Raw genomic sequence first — 19,424 nt, 5'->3', positions numbered from 1 at the left:
GTGTCCACTGTGAAACACGTGTGTGTCCACTGTGAAACACGTGTGTGTCCACTGTGAAACACGTGTGTTTTCACTGAGGAACACGTGTGTTTTCACTGAGGAACACGTGTGTTTTCACTGTGGAACACGTGTGTCCACTGTGGAACACGTGTGTGTCCACTGTGGAACACGTGTTTTCACTGAGGAACACGTGTGTGTCCACTGTGGAACACGTGTGTGTCCACTGTGGAACACGTGTGTTTTCACTGAGGAACACGTGTGTTTTCACTGAGGAACACGTGTGTTTTCACTGTGGAACACGTGTGTCCACTGTGGAACACGTGTGTGTCCACTGTGGAACACGTGTGTGTCCACTGTGGAACACGTGTGTTTTCACTGTGGGACACGTGTGTTTTCACTGTGGAACACGTGTGTGTCCACTGTGGAACACGTGTGTGTCCACTGTGGAACACGTGTTTTCACTGAGGAACACGTGTGTGTCCACTGTGGAACACGTGTGTGTCCACTGTGGAACACGTGTGTTTTCACTGAGGAACACGTGTGTTTTCACTGAGGAACACGTGTGTTTTCACTGTGGAACACGTGTGTCCACTGTGGAACACGTGTGTGTCCACTGTGGAACACGTGTGTTTTCACTGTGGGACACGTGTGTTTTCACTGTGGAACACGTGTGTGTCCACTGTGGAACACGTGTGTGTCCACTGTGGAACACGTGTGTGTTCACTGTGGAACACGTGTGTGTTCACTGTGGAACACGTGTGTTCACTATAGATGTGTTCACTGTGACACGCATGTTAACTGTGACACGCATATTCACTATAAGTCAATGCTCACCACTAACCAGTTGACGACAGGTTAGTGGTGAGCACTATGCAAGCGGTAAACGTCTACATTAAGGTTAAGTGACGACTGATTAGCACGGTTGGCTACGTATGGTGCGAAAGAAGTTGAACATACATGTAGGCGAGTGTCACTCGAGTGTCACGTGACCCCGTTTACAGGACTGTCTGACCTCTAGTTCCCTATAGATGATACAAAAAAAGTCAGTCAGTGTCCGGGTAGACCAAGTCCTCCACGTGGGTTTCGGAATCAAGGAGTGAAGTTCACAGGAAGAGTAACCGCGTTAGTAGCGCTAGAAGAGTAACAAGCAGCTGATGGACCGCCGTGCGAGCGAGTCACCACAGGAGTGAATCGGCGAGCGCTCGATCAACAAGTGGGTGCGGCGGTGGCGAGATGTTAACTCCCTAGCCTGGTATGCAGGAGGTCGCGAGTTCGATCCCGATCCTGACGAAGCCCTTTGCATGTCTCTCTCCCCGTGGTCGCGTGGATTTTATCGCCGCCTCCACTTCGCCCTCCACATTTACAATCAGCATCACGCGTTCAGATTAATTTGGCTGCTGTAAATTCCCACGCGACGATAAGCCACTTCGTTGAGCTATCATTCGTGATAGCCAGCTCGCCTCTGAGAAAGAGCTACATAACTTTACCTGGTGAAATGAAAAAAAAGTTCAACGAGAAAAAATGACCGTCTTACGACGAATTCTGGCCAGTGTGGCGGGGTTGACGTGTGACCTGGGGTGATTCCACCCCGGGTGTGGAAAAGGGAGAGAGAGAGGAGCTCCATGGAGAGAGGGGAACATGGCAGAGGTTGGTGGGGAGGTTGGACTGCGCTGCTGGGGCGTGCAGGAGGCAGAGGGAGACGTTGAAGAAAGGAAAGAGACTTACAGGATTTTTTTTGGGTTATATCGCGGAAATATAAAAATGTGTCGTTAAACCCGCCACCACCCGACACAGCCAATTCGTAAGGGTTGTCACGTAAACAGAACGTGCACATTCTTAACTCGTACAGCACACCGGTGTGTGTTGGAGAGCCACACGCTCTGTACGAGTGTACTAGTGTGCTGTACTAGTAACGAATTGGCATATTCTGTTCACGTGACGAACCTTACGAATTGGCTGTGTCGGGTGGTGGCGGGTTTAACGACACATTGATATATTTACACGATCTAACCCAAAAAAAACCTCTATTATGGATGATATTGGTCGCGAAAGCCTACGTGTTAAACGGAGAGAGACTTGTTTACAGGAATATCGTGTGTTATCGATTGCACGGTTTTGCGTCAAACTAGCACTGGTGCATACTCTTAGTTCTTTCGGTAAAGTCACGTAGGTAAAAAATGAAATTAAAATTAATAAAAATAAAAATAAAATAACGACGTTTCAGGCTGTGACGGTCCCACCTGATGACGGAGACTTGTGTTGCCTCCGAAACGTCGTGATTTTTTTATTGTTTTATTTTTATTAATTTTAATTTCATTTTTTACCTACGTGACTTTACCGAAAAAACTAAGAGTGTGAATTAGCACTGGTGCCTTACGACGGGTAAGCGCCCTTGCCGGTAACCATCAAATAGAGACGGTCACGGCATCGCGTGCATTCACATACCCTTTTGCGAACGTCTGGAACGCTCTTCATGCCGATATTCGGAAGCCACAGGAGCTATGCACTTTTAAATCGAGATTGAAAACTCATTTCTTTAGACCTGCTTTTTGTGATTTGCTTGTTGTCCTTCCCCCGCACCTCCGATTAGCACGGTTGGCGACGTTCGAAAAAAAATTAAACACACATATAAAACCGTAAAACTATAAACTATTTTGTTTATTTTACCAGGTAAGACCCATTGAGCTGTATAGCTCTTTTTCAGAAGCGACATGGCCACAAGTGGAAAGCCCAACGAAGTGGCTAATCACGTGGAAATTTATAGCAGCCAAATACAAACATCTGGCAGATCACCAGCGTTGGTTCGCGCAAGCCTGACACTGCTGACGAGAAACCGAATGCCGACACTGATACGGGGGTAGGTTTGTGTTGAATCGAAACTATGCAATCCCAGAAGGCCGTGTGACCAATCGGCTCGTGTAAACAAGACTCTCTTATTTTTTTATGTTGCGGGACGGATATGTGAAGGATGTGTCTTGTCTGCTTAATTATTTAGTTTACAGCAGCGGTTATCAAATCGGGTGGGGGGGGGGAATAACCCCTGGGGGTACGTCAGGTGATTTTACACGTGTGAAATTACATCATACGTGAGAGCCATTGGTGAATGATCACGTACGAATCTGCCAATATAAAATAAGTACGGAATTTTTTTGTTTATCAATACGGTAACCGAGAACGATAAAAAAAATATACCTTTACAAACCCATTGATGGTAAACAACGTAAACAACGCGGTTTCCAAGGGTAACCGGCGAGCACAAACAAATGACGTCACGCGCCAAGAGCGTCCGTTGACTTTGTTTTATTTACACGCTTTCATTTAACTCACTCTGTCTGTTGTTGTTGTCGTTGTATCCTCAAATCTTGTAACTCAATTTTAACCCACTTCCCAATGTGGTATCGACTGCAAACTTGGTATACTTATGTCATACCAATGACAATACTATATTCTATCAGAAAAAATAAAATATATATTTATTCGCTTGCAGTCACTTAACTAGTTAGGATACCTCGCGAAATGGACAATTGGTTAAAATGCTGATGTTCATTCATTCATGCGTTTATTTATCAGAACCACGTTTGGCTCAGGGGCAAAGGGGGGGGGGCACTACACTGGGTTGCAACCAAATTCAACAAGGGGGTACACCTTGAGCCAAAACAAGGCTGAGAATAACCACGGGTTCAGAGGCTTAACAGATGCTGTTGCTGCAGGGAGCATTGTGGGTAAAACGGCGACATAATTTGCGCCGCGCAATGCTGCCACGGTCAAGCGGTGTCAACAACAAAGGACAACTCGTGCGGGGACTGTGGTGGTCTCCCACCCCCCTCCCCCGTCTCCCGAAACATCCCAGGGTGGAATGATTCTCAACCCTCTCCCCCTGACCCCTCCGTCCCAGCGAGTTGATGAAGTGTCGCGATTCACGGTCACGACTTCTCACGCGGCACCCGTGAACGAGACCACGTGACGACGTTACCTCGGACGCTCCACCGGCTCCCAATCCAGCCCCCTTGATCGCTTTGAAGATCGCACACTCACCGCCTCCAAGATCATCCATCGACTTGCACCGGGCCTACGACCTCCCCCCCCCCCCCATCTCTCACTCTATTCCCCTCCACTCACTCTCCCACCTCTCTCTCTCTCTTCTCACTCGACTCCCCGCTCCCGTAACCAAGGCATCCCATCAAAGCCCCCCACTCAACCTTCGCTCAGTGGGAAGTCCGTCATCACCCATGATGACGGACGCTTGTGTTGCGACCGAAACGTCGTGTTTATTTTTTTTTCTATCCACGTGACTTTATCGAAAGAATCAGAGAGTATGGATTCCTGCAATCACGAAAGCTTCAAATCAAGACTTACTCATTCTCCTCCACTGCCCCCCATGGCCTGGAACGCCCTCCCACCCTGCCATCCGTGCTGTCAACTCCCTGTCCCTGTTCAAGTCGAGGCTCAGAACTTTCCTCCTCTGCCTCTGCACAGCCGCTTCAGATGCGGTCACATGAAGACGATTCTATACAAGTTCACAATGTATTTTAAGAGCCAATGCAATGATCAATTCCTTTTGTAACACTGTGGTGAAAACAGCGGCCTCAAGTTGCTGGAGGAATCGCGCGACTCACTGCATTCAAGTAGCATCGTTATAAGCAATTGTCAATCCACTGCTGGATGAAGGTTTCCCCAAGTCGTCGCCATCACTCACGGTTCTGGGCTGTAACCATTCGGAGTAAACACATCGAGAAGCATCGATTCGTACAGACGCGGCTCGCCGCCCACATCCCAAGTCATCACAAATCACACGTACAACTGGCAATCGTTAATTGGCACGTTAAACGCTTGCACGCGTGACAATCTCGCGTTTCTCGGGCTACGTTGGGTGGTGGAGGGTTACCACAACAATGCTTGCCTCTATTGTTACATGGCCTAACCCGAGAATCTATTGCAAATCATTGATCAAATTAATTGAAGCGCCATTACGCCCCTACCCTACATATTGGAGGTCAGAAGCAGAGGGAAAATACAGCGAGCCAACGCTGTATTTTCATTATCATTCCTGTTACAGGATTCCCTCATTATTCGCGAGGGATATCTTCCGGAAATGCTCATGCATAGCAAATTTTGCGGATAATGATTTTGGCCTACGAAAGCTGTTAAATACGAAAACATGATCATAACACAAAAATGGATCATGACACAAAAAATGGTTATACTAAACATGAAGTAAATAAATAAAAATATTATTAAAGTATAAAATAATAGTTTATGTTAAACGTATTTGGCACCGTGCATAGCCAACGATGGCTAATCAGAGGCGCAACGAACGCCGGTGCGGGATTTGGCAGAAACAAAATAGCCGATTGGGAAATTTGCCGTGGATACGAACTAACCTTAAATTACGATGATAATGCGGCACAATCGAAGGATGCAGCGAATGATGATGCTGATGATGATGCGATGTCGTTACTGCTCCTACACAGACGTAGTTCCAGATGCGATTGGCGGATAACAAGTTCGTGAATTACGAGAGATTACTGTAAAGAAGTCCCTCGGTTAACAGTGACATTGGCAATCGGTTTTTCGGTGAACGTTTTGCCTCCCATAGGACCCCATGGTTTTGACGAACGCTAAAATGTTGCTTTGACATCGATTAATGGTTTTTCGGTTAACGTTTCAGCTCCCATCGAACCCCATTGTTTCGATTAATGTTAAAATGTTGGTTAACGGTATGTTAACGTCATGCACGCAGGTGCCAATTATCGGCCAATCAGAGGGCTCGTAAGTGGGGCTGAGCCATGCCCTCAGCCAATCAGCGACGCTCATTTATGAGCGTTTACAGCTCGACTGGCTTTGTTTACATTGCCTTTTCTGTTTGGCAGTAGAAACATTGCTGTTTTTCGCAGACTCAGTGATTTTTTTTTTCAACTTGTGAGTGAATTTTAGTAACAGTTATTTCGGCGAAACGGTCGCTTTCGTGGAACGGATTAAAAACGTTAAGCGAGGGACTGCTGTATTGGCAAATTGACACGTTCTGAGTCGCCCTTGAAAATAAAAAGTGCTTCTTAGCTCAATGGGCTTTACTCGGTGGTGGGGGGGGGTTCTCGTGATTCAGAGGGGTTTGATGGTTCAAAGAAAAAATAACAACACAAGAAACGCACGTGGCCAAAATAAGAAGGGCCACTAGCGTCGCCTCCGTATCTTCCGTGTGGTTCTTTTGTAGACAGACAGAGGTGGGGGCGGCGGGGGGGGACAGCGGTTTGCTGACGGAATTACTGCCACTGCGTTAAAAAGCGTAACGACGCTTCCGGTTATTATTCGTAGTTTGGGTTCTTTTGTTGTTGTTGTACACAAGCACCATCGCGGGCAGCTCTGCGGTGGGAGCGCCGGGAGCTGAGAGAGGGGAATAACAAACAATAGCTCGAATGCAAAGTGGGGGGGGGGGGGGGGGCTTCGAAACGCTCTCACTATAATCTGAGCAGTGACTAATTACGCAGCCGTTGGGGGGAGCTGGCCCATGAGAAAAAAACGGCACTTGGAGAGGAGATCAAGGGGATGCGACGGACGGATCCCACCGGCCGCGTTGGGTCTGACGACGGGGGTTGGGGAGGCACGTTTGATGGGCACAGAACGCGACGAACGTTTGGAACGTGTTTTTTCAAACAAATCGCACGGATGGAGCCATAGAGAAATGTAACAGTTGAGCGGGCGGACGGGGGGGGGTGCTTGGTTTGGCTCAAGACACGGGATTGATGGCCCGACGGACGAGGCCGGTGACGGAGTGGCAGGCGCGTGCGGGAGAGCGCGTTGCGAGAGGCGGGGTGGTGGTGACATTTGGTTTCGCGTGCAGGGTGAGAGGTGGACGCTGGCGACGCAGGACCGTGGAGGGATAGCGACGGCGTGGCGGGAGACGTCCATCCAACAGTGGATGGAAAATGGCTGATGGCGATAAATAAGTGGATCATTCGCCTCCTTCGCTGCACGTTAAACTATTTATTTACTGCCTCCCTTCGGGCGCACAGCCTTATGGGAGTGCGTATCACTTCAACAGCATTGGATTTCACGTACAGCCAAAACTGTGGACCAGTTTCGACATTCAGCGTCTCGTCGACAGAGTCAAGCTTGCTGGAACCAATCCTGGTGCGCTGCCAGATGTTTACAGGCAAGGGCCCTCTCCGTTTGATATGGGTCCTGGCTTTATTCCTTGCCGTTTGTCAAAACTTTTTCCGTGTTGTTGTTTTTTGTCCCCCCCCGCCTGCCCGCCCCCCCATCCTGCACCCCTCCCCCCGACCCCCCGCCCCCTCTCCAAGCTCCAAGGTAATTATTGACCAGCACATGCGGGTGAGTCAGGATTGAAGGACACCAGTGGCAGAAGGCTGGTCTGCATGAGTGAATGTAAAAAAAACATTCAAAAAAATATTTTTTTTTCGCTCCTCCTCCACCCCCTCGTTCTATTATCAAGGCTATTTAAGGGGAAGGAGATATGACAGTGAGAATAGGAAAAAGGCAGTTCGCTTCACTGTCGCGAACAATTTGCCACAAACACCAAGGTCACACCGGCGAGAGACACCGCGCAGGCAACGATAGCAGAGTCCTTTTGCCTTCAAAGGGCTAAAAAAAAACATCCGCATCTTCAAAGAACCGGCTTGGGCTCCAAAGTGTCACTCGGATGAAATGGGTCCCTTTTTGCAGGGAGGGTGCCGACGAAAGCCTTCGTGCCAAGCGTCATGGGACGGCTAAAAGCGGGGGGGTCCGCGCGGGTCTCTCCGAACGAAGTGGCCGTTCCCGGGGCTTTTGAGCGGCTCGCGGACGTATATTTGTCACGCGCGCGCGATGTACGAAGATTAAAGTGCTTGCATGCGAGGACCACTTCAGGTGCCGCGCGGTTTCTTGATTTCGGTTTCTCTGTGGTTCGCTATTATTTTATTGTGGTCGCGCCGTTGTGTTCATACGGGGTGGCGGTAGCGTGCCCCGAGCTCCTGCCTGTCGCATTCGGAAAGGTCGCAAGTTCTAATCCCGGTCACGGGTCGAATTAGCTCACCACCAACACGATCTCTTTTGTGGTCGATTAAAATGAGTTCCACTTTGTGGGCAGTAAACCAGGATTATGTCCGATGAGTAAACAACTGGCTCCTGCAGCCAGAATGTGGAATTTCCACCGCTGGCCGTGGACTGCCAACGGAGGTGTGCGCTGCCCAGTGGTGCACCAATCGAGTGTGCAGGCGGTGCAACTGCAACTGGGGGACACTGGGTCGGTGGGGGCCTTGGCACCGGGCTACTAAAAGGGCAGGAGATTAGATGGAATGGGAAAGGGGCCACCCATATTTAATCCCTTGCTCTCAGGGCCCATGCCAACCACCCGACGCCACTTCGATGGTGGTGGGTAGTGCAGTGGCGTAGTTATCGGGTTGGCACATGCCAACCGCGCTACACCACGTCATGCTACGCCACTAGGACCGCCCGGCACTCCATCGAGCAACGGAAATACATACACACGCGCTCACGGAAGGACAGACAGGGACGCACGGATGGACACACGGACACACACACACGGCTCCAACTCCACCGAGCTTAGAATCGCGCACGGGTCGTCCCGCTGCATGCCATAACATCCCAGTCACGCGCGTCTGTGGTGAAATTAAGGACACTCACTACTGATTAAGAAAGGGAATTAGGATGGGAAGGGATTAGATGTGATTTGATGTGCTAGTTGTGTGCTTTGGGCTAAAGGCAGGAGGGTAGGGCAGCGAGAGATGGAGGGGGGGGGAGAAGAGGGAGAGAAAATCCTCCAGGTCATCAGCTGGAACTGGGTGCACTCCGCGGGGCTGTGAATCCAACCAAGCAGACCCTAGCGGCGATGCCATGGGGGGGGGGGGGGGGGGGGGAATCTTCCATGATTTAGCTTCTGCATTATAATCCATGGAATATCTGCTGGGGGGGGGGGTGGGACTAAATATATAAATAAATACAACAGCTAGAAAGTTGACTTATGGATTTTATGCTGGTACGGATTATGCCGTACAAAGTTAAATTTACAGGACGTTCCGTTAAGGATTACGGAGGAGAGAATACAGTAAGAGGGGGTTTTGACGTTCCAGACGATCAAACTCTGGCAGCACCAAGCGCGGGGCATGCACACGGTCTAAATGCACACGCACACGCGTGCACGCACGCACACACGCACAGTCGTGCACGCACGCACGCACGCAAATGTCACTTAACGGTTTCCACGTCTCAGGACCTCAATAGGCAATTTTATGAATTGCCCTTTAACCCTCCCCCCCTTCCCACGCTGCAAAACCTTCAATACCACACAAGGTCATGTATAAACAGAAACTTGCGCTTAACAGAAAAGCATAAACCAAACTCGAGCAGCACGGCACGACCGTTAAATAATTCGTCAACGGCCGTCCGTCCGTCCTCACAAACGTACGAAATAGTTTTGCTGTTGTTGGGCCGTCAACCTCTGTGGGCCTCTGAAAACACACCGCCCACCAGTAGCATTGATTTTAGCGGGCACGCACTCTGCATCGTCGCACGAACCGCAGAAGCCACGGACGCGTGGCTGCAAACGCGCGCACACACACAGAGGGCGGTCACGCGTCCCTCATCCGCTGCTTTCTTCTGCGGGAGTACTCTGTGCCGGTCGGAATCAGAGGTCGCAACCGGGTACACGATGCCCGTACCCTACCCGATACCCGGCTACCCGTACCCGGCCGGGTACGGGTACCCGTTTGCGACCCTGGTGCGGCCAGGTACGGGTAGGCCGTGAGTCACTGGTGAGTAACTGTTTGTCACTCATTTCCCAACGTCTTGTCTCTTCTCACAATTCAAGTTCCTAGAATCAACCCACCCGCGCCTGCAACATGGCTTCATCCCAGAGGTCGCAATCAGGTACCCGTACCCTACCCGTACCCGGCCGGGTACGGGTAGAGTACGGGTACGGCCGGGTACGGGTACGGGTACCCTTTTGCGACCCTGGTGCGGTCGGGTACAGGTACGGGTAAGGAATCAAAACCCGTTTGCGACCTCTGGTCGGAATAATTCGGTGCCGATCGGAAGAAGACACCCTTCTCGGCGTCGCGCTTCCCCGCGGGGGATCGCGCCGCCAAGCGAGGCATCTTTCGCAACACCGCCGGTGAGAGAGCGACCGAGGGCTCGTGCGGGAGCCGCAGGCGCACGTACGCGCGCCCTTGCTTTCCGGCGCGCGGAACGCTTCTCTAATAATTCGATTCTCCTTGGCTTATGTTTTTTCCCCCCACCCCCATTTTTTTTTTTTAAAGCGACATTGCTTTTAAATCCATTCCTAAAGCCAAGCCACCCACCCCCACACCACCCACCCTCCTCCATCAATGAACAACAATCAGCCAGGGTAGGGGTGTCTCAACCCCTTGGCACCCATAAAAAAGGTGATGCTACAGCCGCATACTTTTAGATTAAAATCATTATTTGGATGCCGTGAACAGGCCGAGTTGCCTCGCCACAGAGCCAAGTGGCCTTCCGCTGTATTCAAACGGCTGCAAGGCGAGCGAGCGTGCGCGCATACGTGCACGTGAGCGAAACAAAACGAAGCGTATGAATGAATGAATAGACGAGCCGGCTCAAGGGGTCCGATAGAAACCGGAAGAGAGACGGCCGGAGCGCTGAACTGGCGTCGCTCAGATCCTGGCTTTCGAAGTCAGGCTACAGCTGCTGCCCGCGATTAAACTGGGTTCTCAAGTGGAAGTGAGATGACGTTCAGCAAACATGTAGGCTTACAAAAATATCCGTATCTGAGAATTAAAATGTTATAAGTTTGACCGTTTAGTGTCACGTGATGAACGTGAACCGCAGTGGCACACGCGGGTGGGATGGTTCTGGCTCCTACTGTATGGCACAAAGGCAACCCAATAGCAGAGCCTTGTTTAAAAGGGGGGCGGGTACACAAACTGAAGGGGGGCAAGACGCAGCCAACCCAAGAAAAACCTTAGGTGATAAAAATCTAAATACGAGGCCGAGCCTTCAGCAGGGGGGCTCAGGTCACTTGCAGGAAACTCTCACAGCAGTAGCTCTGTGGTGTCTGCTTCCACGGACCATTCTCTCAACACGAATGACTTGCACTGCTCTGCGAGAGTTCCAAACAGATCGTCTAGTCTCGTGACGCGGTGCCGGGAGAGAACCGGGGGGTGGGAACGATGAGGAATATAAAAGGTAACAGATAGAGAGAAATGTGCGACCTTTATTTAAGGAGGGCAGCAGTGGGAGTGTGACAGAGAGTGGGAGAGAGACCGGAGCAAGCCGAGAGGGGGTTGGGGGGAGGCAGGCCCGCGGGTTGGCCGCTGGAGGTGCGCCACCGCACGCACGCACGCACCTCGAAGTCGTTGGCCTTGTTGTAGTGGACGTTGAGCGCCCGGAAGAGCTCGCAGTCACGCGTCACCCTCAGCTCGTCGACGTTGGTCACGCCCTCCGTGATCGCCTGCCGCGCGAACTTCTCCACCTGGATGTAGTAGAACTCGCGGAAGTTGCTGAACCACTTGATGAGCTGCGACGTGATACACCTGTTGAACTGCGGGCGCGGAGGAGAGAGAGGGGGGATGCAAGGCGGCGTCAACGACAGCAAAAAAAATTTTTTTATCGTGAAAAAAAAAAAACCTTCAGCTCCCGGGACGCGCGCTATATTGGACGTGTTCGTTTGTAAAAAAAAAAGAACACAAAGATAATTACATGTTCATTAACGCGGACGTTTGGCAAAAGACCGCGAGCAGTAATAGAATACAACTGCAGACGCTTCGGTGTATCGCTGTTATTATTATGATGGTGTGTTCTCTCGCGTGAAGCCCTCAAAGGCAGCGGAAAGAGAAAAATACGACACGCATTTGTCGCGCGGCATCAATTAATAACGCAACCTGTCACAACACGACAAGGCCGCTGCTATCATCACCGCAACCACCATAATATACATTTCTTTCAAAATAAACCAACAACAGTACGATGAGGACTAAAACACGTCGTATGCGCGGTAGCTTTGTTTACGCATTACATTCTTTTTCCCCCCCTTTGCCCCCAATCAGTTGTCGTCGTCGTCGTCGTGCCATTGTCTGTGTGATGTGGGCATGCCGTGCGGGAGAGCGGATTGAGGTCAGGTGTAGGAGGGCGACGGTTTGCCTTTGTGCCACCCAGGCCGGCACTAATTCCTGCCAGCCCTAATCCCCAGGGGCCATCCCATCTGGCATCTGGTAAATGCCCACCAGACAGCGCAGGGCCCGGGCGTGGGCAGGGAACGCTCGCCCCCGTCCTCCACGTCCCCTCCCCGCCAGCGCTGCCCGGCGCACGGAGCGCGGCTGAGCGCGAGCGGCCGAGCCACCATTGTTCCGCTCTCGCCAACGCTCTTCCCCACGCTCCTCTTCTTCCAACGACGCTCGACGCCGATTCATTGTCGCGCGTCGTTGTGGAAGATTTTTGTTTGCCGTAGTGGTGTAAAACGACGCCTCCTCTTTTACGTATTTGTGCGGCCACAGAATGGAACAAAATTAAGTTTAAAAAAAAATGCGTACGCGCAACCCTTCGCGCTGCACAGCCTTCTGGGAGTGAATGTCATCGGCGGCAGCATCGGTTCAATACAAGCAGGCTCGGGACCGGTGTTGAAGCTTGGGTTGGTTGGAGAGTCGGAGTCGAAGGGACAGAAGTGATTCATAGGTTCATTGACTGAGACAATTCTTTTTTTACAAAGTATCGGCCAAAATAAATCAAACAATGGTCGCGCCCGTGCAAGGTCTGCATCAAGCAAGATCACGCAACGATTGCGATTTCAGATTCTGCTACAGTTTAACGCCACTGGTCTCACCACATCGGTTACTTGGGTCAAACGCTACAAAGAGTCGATTCGGAAATGGAGCAGTTACCCCCTGACCCACGACAGTTCATCGTGCGGCGGAGGACGTGAATTGGTACAGGCCCAGTTAAAATCGGCATCATCAGCAGCATCAGCTGGCTGATGTCACCAGATAAGCACCCAACTATTCCCAGACAGGAACCAAAACGATGCGTAATTTAATTGCGCCCAGACAAAAATGGGGCAAAAAAAAACGATGCACAGTTTTATATACGCGCACATACATTTATGCACGCACGCGCAAAATAGTATTTCTTTCACACCGCGAAACATTTATTGTGGACCGTATCATCTCGCGACAACAATCGCGCCACTTTCACACGACGCGCGCGGCGCCCGGCTACCTGGAAATACGATCAGACGGACGGACGAACGAACGAACAAGGAGTGACACCCCTCGAAAACGGTTATTACGCCAGGCCCGTCACCGAGTTAGCGGCGCATCTTTCACGTCGCTCGTATTTTACGCACTCCGAGCCGCGACTCGCAAGACACCCCCCCCCCCCGTACACCACCACCGGGTCTTCCTCGCGCACGCACGCCGGCGCTACATGCGCCAGCTGTGCCTCCGCGCCCGATTTATAACCGCTTTCCATTTATCTAATCTGCGCGGCTATAAATGAGTCTCCTATTTTATCTGCGCAGAACGGCTCCCGGGAGGCCCGGTGTATTTGAGGCTTAACACCGGCGCTGGCGGTCGCCCGAGGTGGGCTCAGACACTAATGGCGAGGACCTCCCGGCGTGGAGCACCGGAGGACCCCCGGCGTCCCTCGGCACGGTGCGCGGAGAGAGAGAGAGAGGAGGCTCAGGGGGTCACCGCAGCGGCGGTGGTGGTTGGGGCTGTTTTCGGCAGGTGGTAGCGGTGCTGGTGTTGGTGACCGTGGTGTTGGCTCTTGCTTGTTGGCAGTGCTGGTGATCATCGTGGTGGCAGCGGCGGTGATGGTTGAAGTGGTGGTGGTAATAATGGAGGTGGCATTGTTGGTGTTGGCGGTGGTGGCAGCAGCGATGGTGTTGTTGGGGCGGTGGCGCTGATCGGGGCAGCAGTGATTGTGGCATTTGGTGTTGGCGGTAGTCGTGGTGGTCTTGGTGGTGGCAGCAGTGATGGTGGTGTTGGTGGTATCAGCAGTGATGGTGGTGTTGTTGGCAGCAGTGATGGTGGTGTTGGTGGCGACGGCGGCGGAGACAGCGGTGACATTGGCGGCAGCAGGATTGGCGGTGGAAGAGCCGGAGGCTCGGCGTTGCCGTGCGCCACCAGCTGGCTGTGCTCGGTGCGCCACGAGGCGGGGCAACCACAGGGCGACGGCGCCGTGTGTGGCACGCGAGCCGCGAGCGACGCGACCGCGACGACGATGATGACGACGACTGGAGGGTGCGGTGACGTAAGGTGTTTGAAGGACTCTGGAGCCAAAGCGCATCTTGATGAATACTTTCCTCCGGATAAGCAATATTTACATAATATATTGGTTTGTTTTGCTCCGGGTCTGTTTTTGTTTTTTACTTTGATTTAAAACGCAGCAATTTCATAGTGCCTGATTTTAAAGCATTCATTACCGCATGGAACCCTGCCAATGACCACATTTGCGAAATAAAGTTTTTTGTTGTGCTTTTCATTTACGTATTCCCTTCCCCACTCACCGCCCCCCCGCCCCCCATCCCTCCCTCTGGCCCCTCGCAGAGAACTCTAAACACGCCATCTCGGAGGCGATTTGCATTGTCTGTGCTATTACCATGCTCCTTCACCCCCCCCCCCCCCGCTTATCACTTATCTCCAGGAAAACGTCCATGTTATGAAAAATTATTCACAGCTGAGTGTCATCGCCGCTGCCAGCTGAGGCCAACGCAACCTAATGGGGCGTAATGACAGAGCCGGTACTTGAGTCCCTTTGTGCGGGCATTCTAAGGAGTTTTAATGCGTCAAAATGCATTGGCCAGAGGGTAATGGATGGAAATGGCAGTGGCAAGAAGTGCAATCAAAGGGGGGGGGGGGGGGCAGCAGCGGCTTGGCCCAAACTCCGCATCTGCGTTGTAATTGCTGTTTTGTTGTGCCGCGCGTGGGCTTCTGCCGCGGCTAATTAAAAGGAGAAGTGGACGGCCGTCACCAGAAATTGCTTCGACTGCGCATGGGGGTTCAAACATGCACTTAACCCAGCGCGCTCGCGTCTTGTTTGTCCGATTTCGCCACCGCCAGATGCCCGCACGGATCTGATTAAGAGCGGGGACTGAGAGTGGCTTTGACCGAGCACGTGTATCCAGTTTCATTCCAACTTGTCTGCATTTGCTCCGTCTGTTCACTGTTTCGACGCCGCGCCCCCACCCCCCCCCCCCCCTTGATTTTCGTAAGAGGGAGGTGGTGGGGTGAGGAGAAGGAGGGCGAGGGAGCAAGTGGGGGGGGGTACGAGTGAAACGGCCTGGGTTCCGTGTACAGTGCCGTCGTGTAGATCCACCACTTTCGCTAAAACACGCGTGCGCGTGTGTCGGGCGAAAAAAAATTAAAAGTTTCAAATGTTTGTCAAAAGTAAATCATTATATTCCAAATCATCCCTTGGATGAAATTGGCATTTATATACACGGTTCATTCAGTGTGGCCTAATTTGAAAAAAGAGAAAACTCGACTCTGCTTCAAAATGAAATCCTGCCAGTGTGTTGTCAATCAAAGGGGCTTTTTTTCCGCTCCCCCTGAAAACCGGCGTAATTCTGTGATCTAAACGAACAGGCGCAGTAGAATGTGCTGCACTAAGCCTTTTGTGTATTCATCATTCTCCTTTTCAAAAGGCAACGCACATCCTGGTAAAATGCCTTAATAGCGATGCCCTTGTTAAGCACTCCAAACAAATCTGGTGCCCGTGGTTTTTTTTTTAAAGATGCGTGCCTGGCACTGATATGACAGCAAAACGAGCACTCTTTCAAGCAGCCCGCTTTTGTTGAGCCGAACAGAAGCGGTGGGTCCCCCCCTAGGGACCCCCTCCCGCCTCTACCACCACCACCACCACCGCCCCCACCTCCGTAATCCACCTCTCCTGCGCGACTGCCCCATCTCTCTCTCTCTCCCCGTCTCCCATTCTCTCGCCTCCCTCATTTTCATTTTTTTTCTATACCTTCCCGAAGATACATATTCAGCGCGGGCCTATCGAAAGAGCACACTAAACAATCACACTGACATCTTAATTCCACAGACCGATGGCCGGGCGTCTCTCGCTGTGTCACTGCGTGCTGCCTGTCAGCCGTGGGCGATACGACAGCGAGGACTCGAGTCGTTCTGTCTCTTTGCTCTCTTGCTCCCCCCCTCCCCTCCCCCCTTCGCTCGCCCGCTCGCTCACTCAAATGCTCGGGATGCGTTCCTGAATTTCGGATGATTCGGGAAAAAAATCCAAAGATTCGGCATAGCTAGGAAATTTCGGGTAAGCCAAAAGATTTTTAGTTATTTACGACCGGCTGTCTCCAAAAACGCGACATCACGGGAAGTGACGTTGCTCGTTGTCCCCCCCCCGCACCTCCAATCAGCATGGTCGTTTGCGTATGGTGCGAAAAAAGTTCAACGTACATACGTACAGGTCACTCAAGCACTGCTGTGCCTGCCACAAGTGATGTCACATGGCATCAGATGATGTGACATTCATGAGGACGAGGGCACATGGCAGTATGTTATTACATCGTGAAGATGATCCGGACATACGAAAACCAAACAGAGATCTGAGGCCGCCCTTCGAAATGCAAACTCCCGAGATGTTTTAATCCTAAACTTATTCCTACTAACCAGCCAGTTTGCTGGTGAACTTACTGGCTTTTTTCAGTTGCTTTAAACATGAAAAATAATCCATTTCATTTCACAGGGTCCTTCTGTTTTAACAGCGTTAGAGGGTGAAATGGGGGGGGGGAGGGCGGGGGGGCGAAATCTGTAAATAATTACAGATCACGCTGTCGCTTTTGGCCGTGGTGAGAAATGAGTCTGGTTTTATTCGCGGCTCTAATTGAAAGGGATCGAGTGTTTGAGAAGGGTGCGGCGAGAGGGGTGAGAGGGGCATGGTGGTGGGGGGTGAGGGGGGGGGCATGGCAAGGGAGGGGGAGGGGGCGGGGGGTGAGGGGGGGGCATGGCAAGGGAGGGGGAGGGGGGTTGGGGGTCGGAGAGGGTGGGACAACCCAGCCACCGTCAAGGCAGCTGCCTTCTCAAATCACTTGCATCTTTATTGCGCAAAATTGCTGCACTCAGCCAGATATTTTTTTTTTCCGAGGGCACGGGCTCGCGCGCTCAGATTCTGCTATTTGCGCATAAAGACGGCCAGTGCGACAGCGCGTCAACAACATCCCACTCCTGCCGGAGTTCCAGCGCACCGCGCGACACCGGCCAAGTGCGGTGGCCACGGCTACGAAACGGCCGCGCAGGAAAATACCGCCAACCATGGCCCGAACAAAAACAAAAGCGTAAACATAATCACTCGTGCTAATGAAGAAGAGCCGTCGTCGGCCACTGTACGTTTAAGGCCAACACGGCGAGATCGACGAGTGTTGCCGAGTTTGTTGTTGTTGTTGTTCAGCTGTGCTTGTGCACCACTGCCAACGCACCAGCAGCAGCAGCCACCAAGTAATGCTATGCACGCTTTTTGTAAAATAGTTTAAATCGCAGAATGATTTTAAAAAGTCCAAGTGACATCATGAGCATGGGAGGCATTGGTGCTCAACATCCCATTTACACACCTGAGCCAGTGGTGGGAATTCCACAATCCCATGGCGAGATTTTCTCTCCACTGGGCAACTCCCCACCTGGTGACCTTCCAAACAAAGTGATGCAAATTTTTTGCCGACCCTGGAGACGAAGATGTGCCCGAACCAGGGATTTGAACTCGCAGCGTCCCGATCGCGGGCTGCACGCTCGCTGGGTGATCTGCAAAGTTGCACGAATTCGAAGGTGGAAGTTGCTTTCTGTTTTGTTTTCGTAACGACGACGCACGTCGCAATGCCGCGTGCATGCGCGTGCGACAAAGTGCCCTCAACAAAGAGTCCGTGTGAGAAAAGTCGGAGAAACGAAAGTCGCCACAACGTTTGGGCAGCGTGGTGTCCTGCCAAAAACCGTCGTGAACACCATCCCCCCACCCCCCCCCCCCCCCACCGGTGCCAAATCTTGCAAAGATGTTAAGTATTGCAAAATGAAAGCTCTCGCTCTGGCAAAAAAAAAAAACCCTATAAAACAAATTGGCCAATTACGGCAGCACGTTTTTTGAATTTGCAGACCCGCACAATACGGCTGAGTGTGCGTCTCCGCAGCGAGCAAGGGGGGCCACCCGCACAAGCGATCGTCCCTGCAGAGTCGCGGAGTGGTAATAACATTCTTTAAGCGATAACATTTTATCCAAACAAACACATTCTGGAAGGGTCCCGTGAGAGCGCCATCAAATTAGAGTTGCGTTCGCCCAGCAGAGCAACATGAAGCGCCAGATTTTTTTCTCTCTCTCTCTCTCTGTCCACTTAAAGCTGATGATTCACCTAATTCTCAGCTACGCCAAAATGTAGTCAACTAAAAAAAACTGTTTGATCTCCATAAATTAAAATGTTCTCAACTATGGAGAGGTCCTTTTGTGAGCGTCCTAATGAGATGAATGCCACCGGAGTGGGTCCATCTTGAGGGGGTGCCCCCCAGCCCGTGCCCCGTGCCCGCCCACCCACCCTCCCCACCCACCACCCACGCGTGTCACCGCGAGCCCTCACCTTGACGTCGGAGAAGTAGATCTTGAGCATGTTGGAGCTGGGGTAGCGCGAGTAGAAGAACATGAGCTTGGCCTTCTTGAGGTGGCTCGGAGTGAGGCCCTCCTGGAGGTGGTCCCCCAGAGTCAAGGACAAAGATCTCAAAACGACAGCAGACCGCGAGAGCTCACGAAATGCGATTGAGCCCCTTTTGTCTCGGATAAGGGGGTGGGGGGCGGTGGGGTGGGGGCGGGGGGGGGCGACGACGACATTAACCCACGGTGCGTGCGCGTGGCTACAAGGTCGGCGGCGAAGGTCAACACTGTCGATTCACTGCACCTCACTCGCGCTCGCTCGCCTCGCACGCACGCACCCACGCAGACAAACGTCCCCCTTGTAGGCTGCGCAGAATGTCAGGGCAAGTGCTGTTAGCGAGCGCTTACGAAGTTCTCGCGCGACGCACGAGAGGGTGGGTGTTGGTTGCCGTCACCGCACCGAGCCGGTACTCATTTAAACACCAGGATCCCCTTTTAGGCTGAGTTGACCTAGCAGAGGTCCAAGACCGGTTCAGATATTCTTCATTGATGTTGGCCATTAACAGGAATTGAATTCGGGTTTGTGGGTTGAAAGCACAATGCGCTAACTGCTACCCTATTAAGCTATAACCTGCAAACAAAGAAAAAGATCCCCTGTATAGCCTAAACAGACTGTTGGAGCAAGTGCTGTTAGCGAGCACCTATGAAGGCCGGCACGGCACACAAGGGGGTGGGTGGCAACACCACGCCCGGCCGACTGTCTCCCTGGTGGCGATTTTTACACACCACACCAGGTACTCATTTGAGGCTGAGTCGACCTAGGAGAGGCCCATACTCGGTTCAGATAATCATCA

General features: G+C 51.9%; 1 protein-coding gene across 1 annotated transcript in view; it reads right to left on the bottom strand.

Annotated features, from left to right (window-relative positions):
- Positions 1–19,424, bottom strand: part of LOC144944049 (prospero homeobox protein 1-like) — a 53,513-nt gene that overhangs the window by 8,326 nt on the left and 25,763 nt on the right. Inside the window, 2 exon segments of the mRNA XM_078872080.1 lie at positions 11,339–11,533; positions 18,560–18,668. Of these exon segments, the coding sequence (XP_078728206.1) occupies positions 11,339–11,533; positions 18,560–18,668 (304 nt within the window).

Source organism: Lampetra fluviatilis, chromosome 33 (genome assembly GCF_964198595.1).
Source record: "Lampetra fluviatilis chromosome 33, kcLamFluv1.1, whole genome shotgun sequence".
NCBI classification, from domain to species: domain Eukaryota; kingdom Metazoa; phylum Chordata; class Hyperoartia; order Petromyzontiformes; family Petromyzontidae; genus Lampetra; species Lampetra fluviatilis.
This window is presented reverse-complemented; position numbering and strand designations above follow the sequence as displayed.